Source organism: Vipera berus, assembly GCF_964194415.1.
Source record: "Vipera berus genome assembly, chromosome: Z".
NCBI classification, from domain to species: Eukaryota; Metazoa; Chordata; class Lepidosauria; order Squamata; family Viperidae; genus Vipera; species Vipera berus.
Window position 1 is genome coordinate 50,606,597 of NC_138205.1, and position 16,628 is coordinate 50,623,224.

A 16,628-nucleotide genomic window follows, 5' to 3' on the forward strand; every position below is an offset into this window, starting at 1 on the left:
TTAAAAAAAAACCTCATCTTGCCAGATATCATCTATCAATAATCAGATTGCAAAAGCCCATCATTCAGTCCTAATCAGCAAAAGTCTATTAAGAGCTACCAGAAATATCAAAATATATTTTAATAAAAAATCAGTTTTATAATTTAAACATAATTTATGCATATCACTTCCTCAAAAAAATAAAGCAAAATAAATCTCTTTCCAGTCTCGCCGTTTAATTCTGATCAAAAGGAAATCCCATTAACAACTAACAGAAACTACTACATATATGTTTTAACCCAGATTATACACTACTTTATTTCTTTTAAGTGCAAAAGTGCCAGAATTAGCTCCCCTGTCTCTTTCCTGTTCTTAGCCATTGCTAAGCAGTTTATTATCTGCTTTCCCTGCTAGTTTTTTTTTAATGTACTGGCCATATAATGCTTTCTCTTCCCATGCTTCCTTTCTGTTCTTCATTTGGTCTTTCTTATAGGCAAGTTTGGTCTCTCCAGTACTCAGTAGGCCTTCCTGGTATACTAAGTTCAGGGCATCTTGGTCACTGTCCTCCAGATATTCTTCCAATGCCCTTTTTCTTCTGTTATGTTTGCAACAGTCCACGCCCGCCCGTTTTCCTTGGTAAGTGGGGTCTATCAATGTTATTGTGTGGATGATTCCTGATTCATTGTCATTTTTCTGCTTTTCCTATCCAGGGCCTTTAGTTCTGTTTGAATCCAGTCCACTATTTCAGCTGAAAATGGCTAGGTGTTGATTGCCTTGATGGTATTTCCTTCACTGAGTTTGGACTTTAAGATCTTCTTCACTCTCTTGATGTATTCATTTCAAATCTTTTTCTTGACTGAAGTGTGCTTGATGTAGTCAGCTTGAAGGATACCCAGGAATTTATAGTGATCATCTTAATTCAGACTTTTGGATAGGGTATTTTGATTCCATCAGTTTTCACTATTTTTCCCCATTTGATGCAGCTAAACTCCAATGCAATATTTTGGCTGATATACAGAGAGTGTTGAGCAGAAATTCTGTTTTGATGTTTTTTTCCATACAGCTTCAGATTGTCCATGTAAAGGAAATGGGATAGTCTGCCAGATGTCTTTGATACTTAGTAGCCATGGCCCAAATTATTCAGTAATGTTGACAGAGGAATCAGTGCAATGACAAACTGTAGTGGTGATAGTGAGTCTCTTTGGAAGATTTTTCTCGATATTAATCTCTCCCATTCTGCCACCATTGACCAACAACTGTGTCTTCCATTGTTTCATCAATCTTTGCACAAAGCTTCTGATTTTCTATCAACTGATATTTCTAGGCACTTGATTATCCAATCATGTGGCAGAGGGTTGAATGCCTTACTGTAATAAATCCATGCTGCATTCAAGTTGGTTTTCTTTCTCTTGCAGTTTTCCAGAATCATCTTGTCAATTAGAAGTTGATCTTTTATTTCTCTGCTGTTTGGGCAGTTTCTGCTGAAGTAGAAAGAGCTTATTTTCAACTAGATGCTGTTGGACTGCATCACACCAATTAGTAATTTAAAAGTTGTTGGAAAGCAGGTAATTGGCCTGTAGTTGCTTGATGCTGCCCCTTTTGCTGGATCTTAAAGCTATTGTGAGCAGGTAATTGGTCTGTAGTTTCCTGGTGCTGTCTGTTTTGCTGAATCTTAAATTATGAGGTACATTTTATTTATTTATTTTTATTTTATTAAATTTATATACCGCCCTATTCCCGTAGGACCCAGGGCGGTTTACAGGGAAAATGAAAAGCATAACATACAAAAATTAAAATCAGTTAAAACATATAAGCCACTCTTCAATTTCACTGCTTGCAGTATGTTGTTAAACTGCTTAGCAATAAGTGAGTGTAGACTAGTCAGATGTTTCAACCAAAATCCATGCAATTCATCTTCACCTGACCAATTCGTGATTTCCCTTGCCCTTTTATAATAGAATAATAACTTTGTCACTCTGAATGTACACAAATTGGCATACATTAAAATGAAATTTCATTGCGTACAGCTCTCAAAGGGTCGCCACCTCCAATATACACTACATAAATATGACAAATAAATAAATACAGAATTATGCATATACCTAGTTCCGGTTATGTATATATGTGCATGGCGAGAAAAACGAACCTTGTGAATTTATCAGGCGGATGCCATAGGGAACAAAGCTATTTCAGAATCAGGTAATCCTGCTAGAAATACTTCAAAACCTCCCAGAGGGGAGCAACAGAAACAGACCGTAAAGTGGGTGTGTGGGGTCTCTAAGAATGCTTTGAGCTCTAGCGATTATAAGCAGCATCCTGAATACCATGGAATGAGCTTCCTATGAACTTCTCAGCTGTCCTTACCACTCTCTGTATGGATTTTCTGACTTTCTATCTGAGGCACTGCTGCCACCAAACCAGACAGTGATGCAGCTTGTTAAAACACTCTCAATCGTGCCTCTATAAAAAGTGCCAGGACAGAAGGAGAAAGTTATGCTCTCTTCATCCAATGCAGGAAATGCAGCTCTCTTCATCCAATGCAGGAAATGCAGACGCTGGTTTGCACACTTCACTAAGGATGACGTGTGGAGATCCCAATTCAGATTGTTAGTTCTCTGCACCCCCAGATACTTAATACTATTGACCACCTCTACAGCTGCATCCTTGATAGTGAGTGGATTATGACTATGCTGGCTCTTCCTAAAATCTACAGTGATTTCCTTTAGTCAACATTTAGAACCAGGTTACTTTTATTGCACCAGTCCACCAGAGCTTTCCCCTCTTCCCTATAAGCATCTTTCTTCACCATTTCTGCCCTTATTACTAGTTCTTTCATTTCAGCTCCTTTTTCATTCTTATTCACCTTCTTTAACCAAGCTATGTGCTTATTACATTTCTTTGGGTTATCCCATATCTTTGCCAAAAACTGTACTGTTTCTTCCTTGTCAGATGCTGACAGATATACTACAATCTCTCCATTGATGGACTAGTAGAAACCATTGATTAGATTGAAACTGGAGATTCTACCTATACTTAGAAATTCAAGCAATGTTATCTTCTAATCTTCTTGGCTATATTTGCTGCTTTATGATTTCCAGTGCTTCCTTAATCTTACTTGTTTCTAAGTGGGATGTCCTGATTAGGTATTCTTTGGTCTTCTTGTTCTTCAGTTTTTTTTAATCTGTTCTAGCTAACTTTTCTGTGGATAGTTCTGGGGCTATCTGCTACCATGACAGGTATGAGTGTAACCCAGCTCATCCCAGGGCCAGCATGGGACATTTGGTTACATACCTGGTTTTCAGGTTGGAGCAGTGGCAATTGATCAGGAATTGGAAGAACTGTCTGTGGTTCCCACGTCATGGTCAAACCATGCCCTGATAACAAAAGGATTTTTTGGTATTATTCCCCACTTCAGGGAGACAGGACCTATTTCATTGGTCTACTGATGGCAACAGAGGGGTCCAGATAGAGTTCATAGGGAGCTGGGACTTATTCTTGATGGTTTGCTGCATGGTCCTATCAGGAATAAAAGGGCAGAGGAGGTCTTAGACATACATACAACCTTTCATTTCTCACAGATCCTATCACTGTCTGTGATTTATAGAAATGTTGAGGGGGATCAAGTGGGTTAAGAGATTTCGTGGAGTGCTGCTGGAGGTTGACAAAGATTGTGAGAAGTGATGATGCTAGCAAGCTATTTCCCTTTTGTGGGAGGTGGGATGAAGGGACTTGTACTACTTAATACATCAAAGTGGAGATATATTGAAGTTATGCAGGCAATCGGGTCTTATCCAGCTTGGTGATAGCAAGCATGAATGTTAGTTGAGTAAGATTGTTTGCAACTCACAATAGACATCTTAGAGGCATACCTGGTGGGGCAGTTGTCTGGAAAGTTTCATTAAGATCAATTAGAAAAGCATAGTGGACTCTGGAATTTTAAAACTGATGGTTTATGTTAGAGAGTACTGTTTTCTCTTTACTGTTCTAATTGCATAGTATTTTTCATGAAATCATTACTTCCTTCCTCACAAAATACAGTCCTCAAATCATTTTCTATAGTGATGGGAAATAGGATGACACTGTTAAGTTTCAAAAATATCCCATAGAAAAGATTCAAAGTTTTTATAATCATTTTATATTCTAGCATCTTGTACTTTATTCGGCAGAAGATAACAGAAATGTGCTCAGTTAAGAGAAAATTATTTGTTGTTTCTTTTGTGGAACAAATTCAATGTCTTATTTAACATATAGGCCCAGGACGAGCTGATGAACTCAGGCCTTTACCTTGTACTGCTGCTTCATCTATATGAGCAAAGGTTTGCAGAACTCATGAGATTAAACTACAATCAAGCCTCAAGAGATAGGGTAATAACCAGAATAATATCTATTTTTTTTATTTCTGTTTGCATAGGAAGATTTGTACTTCCTTTTTTTGTTTATCACATCTATTCACAGCAACCTAGGAATCTGAGAGTTCCCTGTGTCACTACCAGATTAAATGGGTGTAGGTAAACAGGAACACACCTCTTTAAAAAAAAGCAAACAAATTTTTGTTTAGAATATACAGTACATTTATTTATTATCCCACCTTCCCTTTGTACAAATCAAGCTAGTGATGCTCCTGTCTCCTATTTTCCCCAAAACTACAATGCTGAGAGACAATGTGCAAATCACCCAGGTGGCCTTCATGCCCAAGGGAGAACTAGAACATCGTCTCCCAGTTTCAAGGCCAGCATTTTCATCACAACATTAAACTGGCATTCATAAACTTTTATAATTTATGTCCTTTAATGTAGTGCATATTATTTTATCTTTGTATATTACACATTTTTATTTACATATTTTTGTAATATGCCGTTGTTTTTAATTAAAAAATTTATCACAAATTTGTGAAATTTTGATGTTTTAGAAGTATAAAATTGTAGATGTAATGAAGCTTCATTCATTATTAATACTTAACATATCATAAATGTCTGGCATGCCTTGCTTACATTTAACAAAGTACTGTTGTATTTAGAATAAAATGAATATTGTATACCTCAACAATATCCATTAAGATACTAGAAATTCATACCTTATTTGTGCTATCAGCTGTTAAATATCCAAGATTGTAAAATCATGTAGAATCTTCTAGACATGCATTAGGACATAAGCTTTTATCCAGCCACAAAGGAATCACATTTTTTAAAATTCCAGTAAACTGGATGAAATGTTACAGCACCTTAATTTAAATGGTTACAGTACTTAAAATTTTAATATTATGCTTTCTCCATTTATTTTAGATTGGTTCTACTTTTTATAAGAATTTCAAAGCTATTTCTATAACGTTATTAAAAATATAAAATCATACTTCTGTTTATTAATAGAGATGTATATTAATCTTTTTTCTTTTTTCTAGCTCTCAAGGCAACCTAGAACAGAGGAAAACCAAAGTAGGTTTATATAGGTTTACAACAAGATGCATGCTATTTAATATTTTTTAAACATCTTATTTGTTATTTCTTACAGTGCCTAAAAATCTTATGTTTACTACTTGTTTTCGTGGCATCAATATAAATTCCTGTTCTAGCATCAAATCAGATAGCAAAAATAAACCTTATATCTTATGTGACTTTCAGTTTCTTTCAATGTCTTGAAACTCTCTATTGAAAGTAGAAGAAAACAATGGGATTCTGAAGCTCTTTCCATTTAGGAAGATTAAGAAGTACAACCAATATTTCCAACATGTTTTACAAAAATAATCAGTGCAGTGGCCATAGAAGTATTAAAATTGTTGATTTTTTTTGTTTCAGAAATTATATAAATGGTAGCATTGGCTTAAAATTTTATGAAGTTCCTAGCCTCTCAGATATTCAATTTTAGAAAACATAAGTAGAAAAATATAGTTCTGAATGAGCACAACTATTGGTGTAATAAACCAGATTTTAAAACTGTGTAATTGAAAATATGTAGTAATTCTCATAGTGCAAAATCAGCTATAATAAAAGTTTTGTTCTTATTTCTTTATGATCTAAGTCAGGGGTCCCCAACTCCTGCAGCCCATTCAGAATCGGCTTGTGGAAGCAGCAAGCAGGCAATCGCACATGTGCAGCTCCACTTGTGTGCACAGTGAGTGGGTGATTGCACACATGCAGCTCCATTTGTGTGAGCAGTGGACGCATGTGCAAGCAGGGTGTGTGCGAATCCACCACTTGCAAATGTAGCTGTGCACACACTCCCATCACTCATGTGGAACTATCCCCTCTTCCTGCCAGTCCACAAAGCCAGAAAGGTTGGAAACCATTGATCTAACTCAATGTATAATTTGCTTTATTGCTGAAGCAACAAGCGTTGAATGATACATTTTTATGGCACTCTTTTGCCACTATTCAGCACTGATTTATTCTTTCGGGAACAGAAAGACTGGTTAACAACTAGGTTGACCAACAGAGTGTCTTAAAATAGAACTTCGAGACAATAGGTCATATTTTTTCTGGCAATTTGCTCACCTCTTCCAGAAATAGTCAGCTGAATATCGCAGTATGAAAGTTAAAGACAAATGGAGCAAGTTTAAGGGATCAACAATAAATGACATAGATGGAATTGAAGGCAAACATATCTTTATCTTGAAAGTCCCAACATGGACATTTGGTAGCAATATAATACATAATACATAATAGCATTAGTTAATGAGCTAAAACCTTTATCAGATGCAACTCATGGTTGGCCACTTTTTATATTGTATAATGAAATGAAAGCAGTGACAATTTTATGTGACACTTGAATGTATATAAAATAATCAAGTGAGATTTTGCAACAGCAGAAATTATTAACATTTAATGTACTTTCATTTTATTCATTATGTTTTTCTTTTGGTTAGCAATTGACCTGTTTTTGGCTACTGTATTTAGGTAACACAAGAACATTGCTGATGCATTATCACATGTATCAACTTTCCCCAGTTTGTTTGGACTTGAATTCCTATGGTCCCCCAGCTTGCACAGCTTGGGATGCTAAGAATCAATAGTTTAATGACTATTTGATAGATTTATAGTTATACAGATTCTTGTAACACAGCACAAATAATTGGTTAAGAGAGCCAGCTTGGTATAGCAGTTAAGGCACCAGTCTAGAAAGGCTGAGTTCTAGTCCTGCGTTAGGCACAAAGCCAGCTTGGTGACTTTGCTCCAGTTACTCTCTCTCTTAAGTTTAAGTTTAAGTTTAAGTTTATTGAATTTTTATACCGCCCTTCTCCCGAAGGACTCAGGGCGGTGAACAGGGCATATAAATAAAAATACAAAAGTTAAAAAAGGATTAAATTATTGCCCGATAAAAACAATCAAAATATAAAAAACATTAAAACCCTAACATTCCCCCATCAGGCCAGGCCAGCTTGTTCGAATAGATGGGTCTTTAACCCGCGCCGGAAGGAGCGAAGATCCGGTGCCATCCGGAGCTCAACCGGCAGTTGGTTCCATAAAGCCGGGGCGCCCACAGAGAAGGCCCTCCCCCTGGGGGCCACCAGCCGGCATTCTCTGACCGGAGGCACCCTGAGGAGGCCCTCTCTGTGGGAACGCACAGGGCGGAGGGGAGTCGACGCCGGCAGCAGGTGGTCCCCGAGGTATTCCGGACCCATGCCATGTAAGGACTTAAAAACCATCACCAAGACCTTGAACCTCACCCGGAAGACAACTGGTAACCAATGCAGCTCGCGGAGCAAAGGTGTAACATGGGAGTACCGGGAAACTCCCAAGACAACTCTCGCGGCCGCATTCTGTACCAGTTGGAGCCTCCGAGTGGTCTTCAAGGGAAGCCCCATGTAAAGAGCATTGCAGTAGTCCAGACGAGAGGTCACGAGCGCATGAGTGACCGTACACAGGGCATCCCGGTCCAGATAGGGCCACAACTGACGCACCAGGCGAACCTGAGCGAAAGCCCCCCTAGTCACGGCTACTATGTGATCTTCTAGAGTAAGCCGTGAATCTAGGAGGACTCCCAAGTTGCGAGCCCTATCCACGGGGGGTAAAAACTCACCCCCCATAGAAAGAGATGGAACATTTTGAATGTCCCGGGATGCCGGAATGTACAGCCACTCAGTCTTGTCAGGGTTGAGCTGAAGTCTGTTCCTCCCCATCCAGACCCGAACCGCCTCCAGGCAATGGGACATCACAGTGAGGGCATCACTGGGGTGGTTTGGGGTCAAAATGAAAAGTTGGGTATCATCGGCATATTGATGATACCCAACTCCATGAATGATCTCACCCAGCGGTTTCATGTAGATGTTGAACAGGAGAGGCGAGAGGACCGACCCCTGAGGAACTCCACAAACGAGAGACCTAGGGGTTGACCTCTGCCCCCCTGCCAACACCGACTGCGAGCCTCCCAGGAGATAGGAGGAGAACCACCGAAGAACTGTGCCTCCCACTCCCAATCCCCTGAGACGCCGCAGCAAGATACCATGGTCGATGGTATCGAAAGCCGCCGAGAGGTCTAATAGGACTAGGACAGAGGAATATCCCCTGTCCCGGGCCCTCCAGAGATCATTCACCAGAGCGACCAATGCCGTCTCCGTGCTGTACCCAGGCCTGAAACCCGATTGGTACGGGTCTAGATAATCCGCTTCATCCAGGACCAGAGGGAGCTGATGCGCCACCACACTCTCAACAACCTTCGCAAGAAAGTGAAGGTTGGAGACTGGATGAAAGTTGTTTAACACAGTTGGGTCCAAGGCAGGCTTCTTGAGGAGAGGTCTCACCACCGCCTCCTTCAAGACGGTGGGGAAATTACCCTCACTCAAAGAAGCAGATATAACTGCCTGGAACCAGCCTCGTGTCCTCTCCCTAGCTGCATAAGCCAGCCAAGTAGGGCACGGGTCCAATAAACATGTGGTGGAGCTCAACCTCCCCATAATCCTGTCCACTTCCTCAGGGGTCACAGAATCAAACTCCTCCCAGATAACATTGACAAGACCGCCCGTGTCCTGATCGTCGGACTCTGCCCAGTTGGAGTCCAAACCGGTCCAAATCCGAGCGATTTTATCCGACAGATGTTGACCAAACTCCTTGGCACGACCCTGCAAGGGATCCTCCCTCACCTCCTGATTAAGGAGGGAGCGAGTCACCCTAAACAGGGCAGCCGGGCGATTATCTGTGGACGCGATGAGGGCAGAGAAGTAATTACACCTCGCCGCCCTCATCGCTGCGAGATAAGACCTAATATAGGTTCTTAGTCGCAACCGGTCGGATTCGGATCGGCTGGACCTCCAACAGCTCTCTAGGCCCCGTTTCCGACGCTTCATCTCCCGGAGCTCCGCGGAGAACCATGGAGCTCGTTGGGATCTGCACCGGGTCAGGGGCCGCAAGGGTACAACTCGGTCAAGTGCCTCAGTGGCTGCCCTTTCCCAGGCTTCCACTAAAGCATCCGCCGAGTTGTGAGCAACGGAGGCAGGTGGGGATCCCAGCGCTGCCTGGAACCCATCAGGGTCCATTAAGCGCCTGGGGCGGTACCATCTAGTTGGTTCCGCATCCCCATGGCGGGGGGGTGGCAAGACGGAAGACCAGCCGCAGGAGGTAATGATCGGTCCATGACAGGGGCATAATAAATGGAGAGCCCCCACCAAGATCATCAAACCACCGTCCAGATAAAAAAAACAGGTCAAGGGTGTGGCCTCCCTCATGAGTTGGTTCAGAAATTACCTGCGTCAGGTCCATGGCCGTCATGGAAGCCATGAACTCCCGAGCTAACTCAGATGACCCTCCCAGGGATGGTAGATTGAAGTCACCCAAAACTATAAGTTTGGGGAACTCAATCACCAACCCAGAGAGGACATCGAGTAGCTCAGGCAGGGCTGCCGCTGTGCGACTAGGCGAAACGTACACCAGCAGCAAGCCCAACTGCGCCCCCGGACCAAACCTCAAAAAGAGAGACTCACACCCGACTATCTGAGGAACGGTGGTCTCCCGCGGACATAAGGTCTCCCTAATAGCTACCGCCACTCCCCCGCCCCTACCTTGAGCCCGAGGCTGGTGTAGCACTCGGAAACCTGGTGGGCAAAGATCAACCAAAGGGACCCCACCCTCTGGACCCAACCAGGTCTCGGTGATACAAGCCAGGTCCGCATGCTCACCCTCAACCAAATCCCGCACAAGGGGAGCTTTATTAATCACGGACCTGGCATTCAGATACACCAGCCGGAGCTCAGGAGGCTGCACATCCTCGCTCCCGGAACCTCGGGGAAGAAAGAGAGGGTCGGAGCGCCTCACCGCTTGTAAATAGCGGACACGGCTCTCCCGGTAACGATACGGCCCTCTGTCCATGCGCCTGCTGCCATACCCCAATGTCGTGGGAATCGGTAGTCCCACGACCGGCTCCCGAGCCCCGGATGTAACCACACCCCGCTCTCTCCCTACGCAGTCAGACCCCGGCCTGGCCTGAACCACGGTTGTATGACCACCCCCCATAGTCAAACAACCCTAGGAAAGAGACAATAGTAAATGACTTCTAAAAAGTTGCCAAGAAAACTAGTCCACTCACTTGGAGGGACTAAAAACATGTTGGTTAAGAAATATCCGAGATTTGTCTACACCCTGAACTTCAGAATAACAGTTGGAAGAGACCTTGGAGGTCTTCTAGTCCAACTGCCTGCACAAGCAGGAGACCCCCTACCATTCTGGACAAATGACTGCCCAATCTTTTTAAAAACCTCCAATGATAGAGCACCACTATGTCTGAAGGCAAGCCATTCCACTAGTTGTTTTCACTGTCAGGAAATTTCTCCTTAGTTCTAGGTTTCTTCTCTCCTTGATTAGTTTTCATCCATTTCTTCTTGTTCTGCAAGATAAATAAACCTATTTATTTATAAATAGGTTAACCTCTTCTTTGTGGCAGCCCTCAATTATTGGAGCACTGCTATCATGTCACCTTGGTCCTTTTTACTAGACAAGACATACCCAATTCTTGCAACTGCTTCATGTTTTAGCCTCCAACCCACTAATCATCTTTTTTCCTCTTTTTTGCACTCCTTCCAGAGTCTCAACATCTTTTTTATATTGCGGCGACCAAAACTTGATGCAATATTCCAAATGTGGTCTTACCACAGCTTTATAAAATGGTACTAACACTTCACAGGATCTTGATTCAACCCTCTGTTAATACAACTTAGGATTGCACTGCCTTCTTTGACAGCTGCAGCATACTGTTGGCTCATATTTAAAGTGTTTATCCACTGTGAATCCAAGATCCCTCCTACATTTACTGCTGTTGAGTCAGATTCCACCTACCGTATTCTATAATTATACCTGTTTGTTCTTTCCTGTGTAAAATCTTACTTTTTTCACCACTGAATTTCATTTTGTTAGATAGGATCCAGTGTACATTTCTGTCAAGATCCTTCTGTATCTTGAACCTATTTTCTGGAGTGTTGGCTATTCCTGCAGCTTGGTATTGGCTGCAAATTTGATGAGCCCTCTTATATTTCCTCATCTAAATAATTTAGGAAGATATTGAAGAGTACTGGGTCTTACACAGAACCTTGGAGTACCCCACTGCTTACTTCCCTCCATATAGATGTCGTTCAATTAAGGAGTACATATTGAATGCAGTTTGCCATCCAATTACAAATCCATCTGGTGATGATGCTGTTTAACCCACATTTTTCTAGCTTACCAAGAAGTAGGTTGTGGTCTGCTTTGTCAAATGCCTTACTGAAGTCCAAGTAGATAATCTTCCTTTATGATGAACATAGAAAGCCTGCTGGCATGATCAGTGCAGATCCCTTTTTCTTCCAGTATCAGTTTCATCACCTTATGGATGCAAACATTACCTTAGACATAGTGTGCCAATATATACCTTAATGAGAAAGGAGTGTGTGCTAAAATAGTATTTTGAATCTTTGCAAAGATGGAGTTACAATGAAGAGTGAAAGATTCTTGATTCAAGCCTCCCTACTCTGAAAACTCCATAAAATGTTTGTTTGTTTACTTATATACTTATCAAATTTAGAAACGGCCCATCACACCCTGGGCAATGTACAATTAAATTATAACTCTCCAAGTAATAAATTGAAGCCATAGTTGAGAATCTGAAGCAACTAGAATGCCTGTTATTCAGCTTTACTGTTATTAGTAATATATAAGCATTATCAATTAGCTGTGGGATGTTTATGTACTGTAAAATGTACTGTAAAATGATTATATACTGTATTCCATAATGTTTCAGAAAGCAGAAATCTCTTTATAGAACAGTGATATTTCCCAGTTTTCTGTGCCTACTTACCTTTATGTAAATTTAATCACGAGTACACAATAAAGAGTTTGCCTTTGTGGCTAGGGACAGTATGATAGCTTTTTCCCTTTGGGGATATCAAAAAGGTTTGCTAGTTAACTATATTAAGTAACTATATTAAGCTATCATAGGATTTGTATTACAGGTAGTTCTCAACTTATGACCACAATTGAGACCAGAATCTCTCACTCAGTTAAGTGAGTTGTGCCTGATTTTATGACCTTTTCCCCCAGTTGTTAATCAAAGTGCAGTTGTTAAGTGAATCTTTTTCTTTTTCTGTGTGTGGATCAAACTTTAAACTGCCAAAATGAAGCCACATTCTTTGTCATTGGCCAGAAATAAGTCATTATCAGTACATGTTTCTGGTAATAGATGATATATCAGCAGATGGGCTGGATTTTGTGTTTCTCCACATTCACATAGCATGTTGTTATTCATTAAGAGCTTCCACCTGAGCATATTGATTTTACATTTAGTCACTCCAACTCTCAACCTGTTCAATGTCCTGCATAGTATAAGAAAAATCAGATCCTTCAGCCATGTTATGTACCATTAAGTAAATTTGTCATCCCCCATTGACTTATCTTGTTGGAAGCTAGCTGGGAAGATTGCAAATGGCAATCACATGACCCTGGGATGCTGCAACCATCATAAATAAATGCCAAATGCCCAAATGAAGATGCTGCTATGGTTGTAAATGCAAGGACCAGTCATCATTTTTTTCAATACTCTGTAACTTAGAATGGTTGCTAAACAAGTGTTTGTAAGTGGTTGAATCTCTTTATACTTCCTGAATATCTTCTGCATCAAAATGGTGGGAAACTATAAAATTAAGTTTTAGTAATCAAGGGTTCTGGAGCTATTGAAAGGGAGTTTGATAACCATGCAGTCATAGGGCTATGCTGCCTACCTGATATATAAAAATGGAGTTTTACCCCATATTCCAACATCACCCCCATGCCCACAAGAAACCAGAGTAATATTCAACTTTGCTTGCTACTTAGATGTATCTTAATAAAAATGTTGCAGTGCTACTTCTTTCAGACCCACCCATTTGGCAATATCTATGCACATTTACCCAGAATACATGTGTATTTGTTCAGAGTTTTTTATTCACTAGTATGTTTCAGCTGCTGCCCCGCTACTTTTGGTGGCATGGTACTTCTAAACAAGGTATATGTCAGGCAATTATCCTGCTTATTTACAGAAGTGTATTAGAGTTCCAGATGATATGAACTTTCATTTGCATCCTTCCTGTGTTTTTCTATTATTGTGAAAAAGTACTTAGTTTCTAAATGATTATGTACATATGGATGTTACTGTGGTAAGACAGCAACCTTACTATAAAGGTATTAGAAAGAAAATAACATCTGATTCTCTAGGTTTCAATTCATGCAAGATGTTAGTTTTTTTCTAGTTTTTAGAATCATTGCTCTCCAATGACAATATCTATTTCATGAATGAAGGCAAATGGATAATGTTGCAGGATCCAATATCTGAGTTGGTCACCAGGACCAGAGGTTTAGTCTTATGAGCTTTCAGACTCATGCTGGAGCTCATCCTCAGGGAACTTCTCTCTACCAAATGTATGCTTTGCATTATTCTATGCATAATATTTATGTGATGCCTGGTTGTGTGTGGCTTTTTATTTGTTGACTGGAGTGTTGATGGCTGACTATTGTCACTGGCTGTTGTTTTCTTGTCCTGCCATGTCCTTGGCTCCTAAATGCTTGATTTTGTTGTTAGCTGCGAAGTTGTGTCTGACTCATTGCAACCCTATGGACAACGTTCCTCCAGACCTTCCTGTCCTCTACCATCTTCTGGAGTCCATTTAAGCTCACGCCTACTGCTTCAGTGACTCCATCCAGCCACCTCATTCTCTGTCATCCCCTTCTTCTATTGCCCTCAATCTTTCCCAGCATTAGGCTCTTCTCCAGTGAGTCCTTCCTTCTCATTAGGTGCCCAAAGTATTTGAGTTTTAGCTTCAGGATCTGGCCTTCTAAAGAGCAGTCAGGGTTGATCTCTTCTAGGACTGACCGGTTTGATCGCCTTGCAGTCCAAGGGACTCGCAGGAGTCTTCTCCAGCACCATAGTTCAAAGGCCTCAATTCTTTGGCGCTCAGCCTTTTTTATGGTCCAACTTTCACTGCTTGATAAGTGATGGTAAATCAGCCCTCTTGTTGACTTCCAAGGGGATAAACATTCAGTTTCACAGCTACTAAGATTGTTGGCTGAGCAGGTAAAAGCCAAGGAAATGACTGAAGTCTGGAAAATGGACCCTTTCTCAGTCAACAGGAGTGCTGATTTACCACCAGCTTATCAGTTATTTAGGAGCCGAGGACTTGGCAGCACAAGGAAACAACAGTTAATGATTTAATAGCTGGCCATCAACACCCCAATCAACAAATAAAAACCTACACATAACCAGGCATCACATAAATACTATGCATAGAATAGCCTAAAGCGCATGTTCTTGTAGAGAGAAGTTCCCTGAGGATAGGCTCCAGCATGAGTCCAAATGCTCACAAGATTAAACCTCTGGTTATGGTAATGATCCATACTGGATCCTTAATATCTGTAATTATTATCTATAGTAAGAAGGTGGCACATATTTAAAATAAAGAGCTTTTAGGTATAAATCCATATATCACTAAAAATATATTGTGCTATTTGCAGTGTTTCAATATCTATTTTATAGCAAAGGGACACTATAGTTCATTAATTTTTGTATGGTCAACATCTGATATAAATCTCCTTGAAGGTAATAAATTGAATAAGATAATCTGGAGAAATGTACTACTGTGTTTCCTCACAAATGAGACTGGGTCTTATTATTATTTTTGCCTCTAAAAGAGGCACCAGGTCTTTTGGGGGGGATGTCTTTTATACTCACCTCCGGCACCAACAGCCCTGCCCAGCTGGTCCACTTCTACTGCAGCCAAAGGAGCACCTTCATTCTGCAGCTGCATTCCGGTCTGCATTTTGCAGTCAAAGACCTTTCCAGAAGGCCTCTGCAGCTGAGTACTGAGCTATTGATTCAACCCATAGCTCAGTTCTCAGCTACAGAGGCCTTGCAGAACCAAGCTATGGATTGAATCCATAGCTCGGTTCTTGGTTGCAGAGGCCTTCTGGAAAGGCCTCTGATTGTCAAATGGAGGCCAAATGCAGAAGATGCCACAGAAGAAGTGGGCCAGCGAGGAGAGGCCTGGCTGCCAGATAAATGGGTGCAGGGCACGTGGGGCAGCTCCACCACCCCCCAGCCTCACCCTAGCCTGATTTTTAGGTGTGTGCCTCAGCCCAAAACTAAGGCTTATTTTTGAGGTAGGGCTTATATTAGGCCCATTCCCAAAAATCAACCTGGGGCTTATTTTCAGTGTAGGCCTTTTGGGGAAACGTATGTATATGCCAAGACAAGCCTCCTTTATTATATGCCATTTCAGAAAAACACCCAATATATTCTGACATAGAGTGCTTGGAATATTCTCTTGACTTTGTCAAATTAATATGAATGTGTGACATTCATATGTATACAATATATGCCATGTCACAAGTATAGTACATTATTCCAGCTGTTATTTTAGGATTCCAGGTTATTTTAGTTTAACTACTAATCATGAAGTAATAAATGTTTATGATTAATGCATAAATGCAATTTTATCACTAATTTAGAAAGATTTTGTTAATACTAATGCATATTATTTTTTAATTAATGGTCAGTAAATTTTTCTGAATTGTCATTTTATTTCTTTTTGTATGCTTAATATCACACGCTACATATTTTCACTATTTACATGAAGCAATTTAGTTGAGACCCTTTGCAAATATAAACAAATTCAAATGCAATAATGATTCTGACACTTCTTTTGGGATGGTCCCAGTTTGTCACAGTGGAACTAAATACCTTTACTTGGCCTATTCAGTTCATTTTAATTGACTGTCACTTAATTAAGCTACAATTTATTACATTGTTTGGAACTTCTCTGCATTCTTCAACAGCAGTATTCAATAAGTTTAAAATTGTTGCTGTTTTATGAGGCAAAAGAGTCTAAATAATATATGTATGTTATGTAATGTTATTTATTTATTTATTTATTTATTTATTTATTTACTGCAGATCCAACCAATTCTGCCAACAGTGGCTAAGAACTGTCAAGCAGGATCTGAAGAAGTAAATTCCTTTTAGAAATCTGACAGAACTCTCCTTTACACCCTTCCACTTTCACCTGTTGATAACACCAGGCCAAAATGAATATGTGCACCATTCATATTCAGTGTCACCTTTTTAAATTTAAAGCCTTCTAAGGGTCTGGGGTTGTTTGTGTGGTTTGGTTCTTGTCTTAAGTTGTATTACTAACTTTTTTTCAATACCTTGGATTATTAATAGCAATT

At 40.6% G+C, this 16,628-nt stretch overlaps 1 protein-coding gene across 1 annotated transcript in view; it reads left to right on the forward strand.

Moving 5' to 3' along the window:
- The window catches only part of MARCHF10 (membrane associated ring-CH-type finger 10), a gene marked incomplete at its 3' end in the record, with an annotated part of 74,776 nt that extends 58,394 nt beyond the window's left edge, over positions 1-16,382 (forward strand). Inside the window, exons 9-11 of the mRNA XM_081345021.1 lie at positions 4,231-4,344; positions 5,378-5,411; positions 16,354-16,382. Of these exons, the coding sequence (XP_081201147.1) occupies positions 4,231-4,344; positions 5,378-5,411; positions 16,354-16,382 (177 nt within the window). The remainder of the gene's footprint in view (positions 1-4,230; positions 4,345-5,377; positions 5,412-16,353) is intronic.
- Positions 16,383-16,628: the final 246 nt, after the last annotated feature.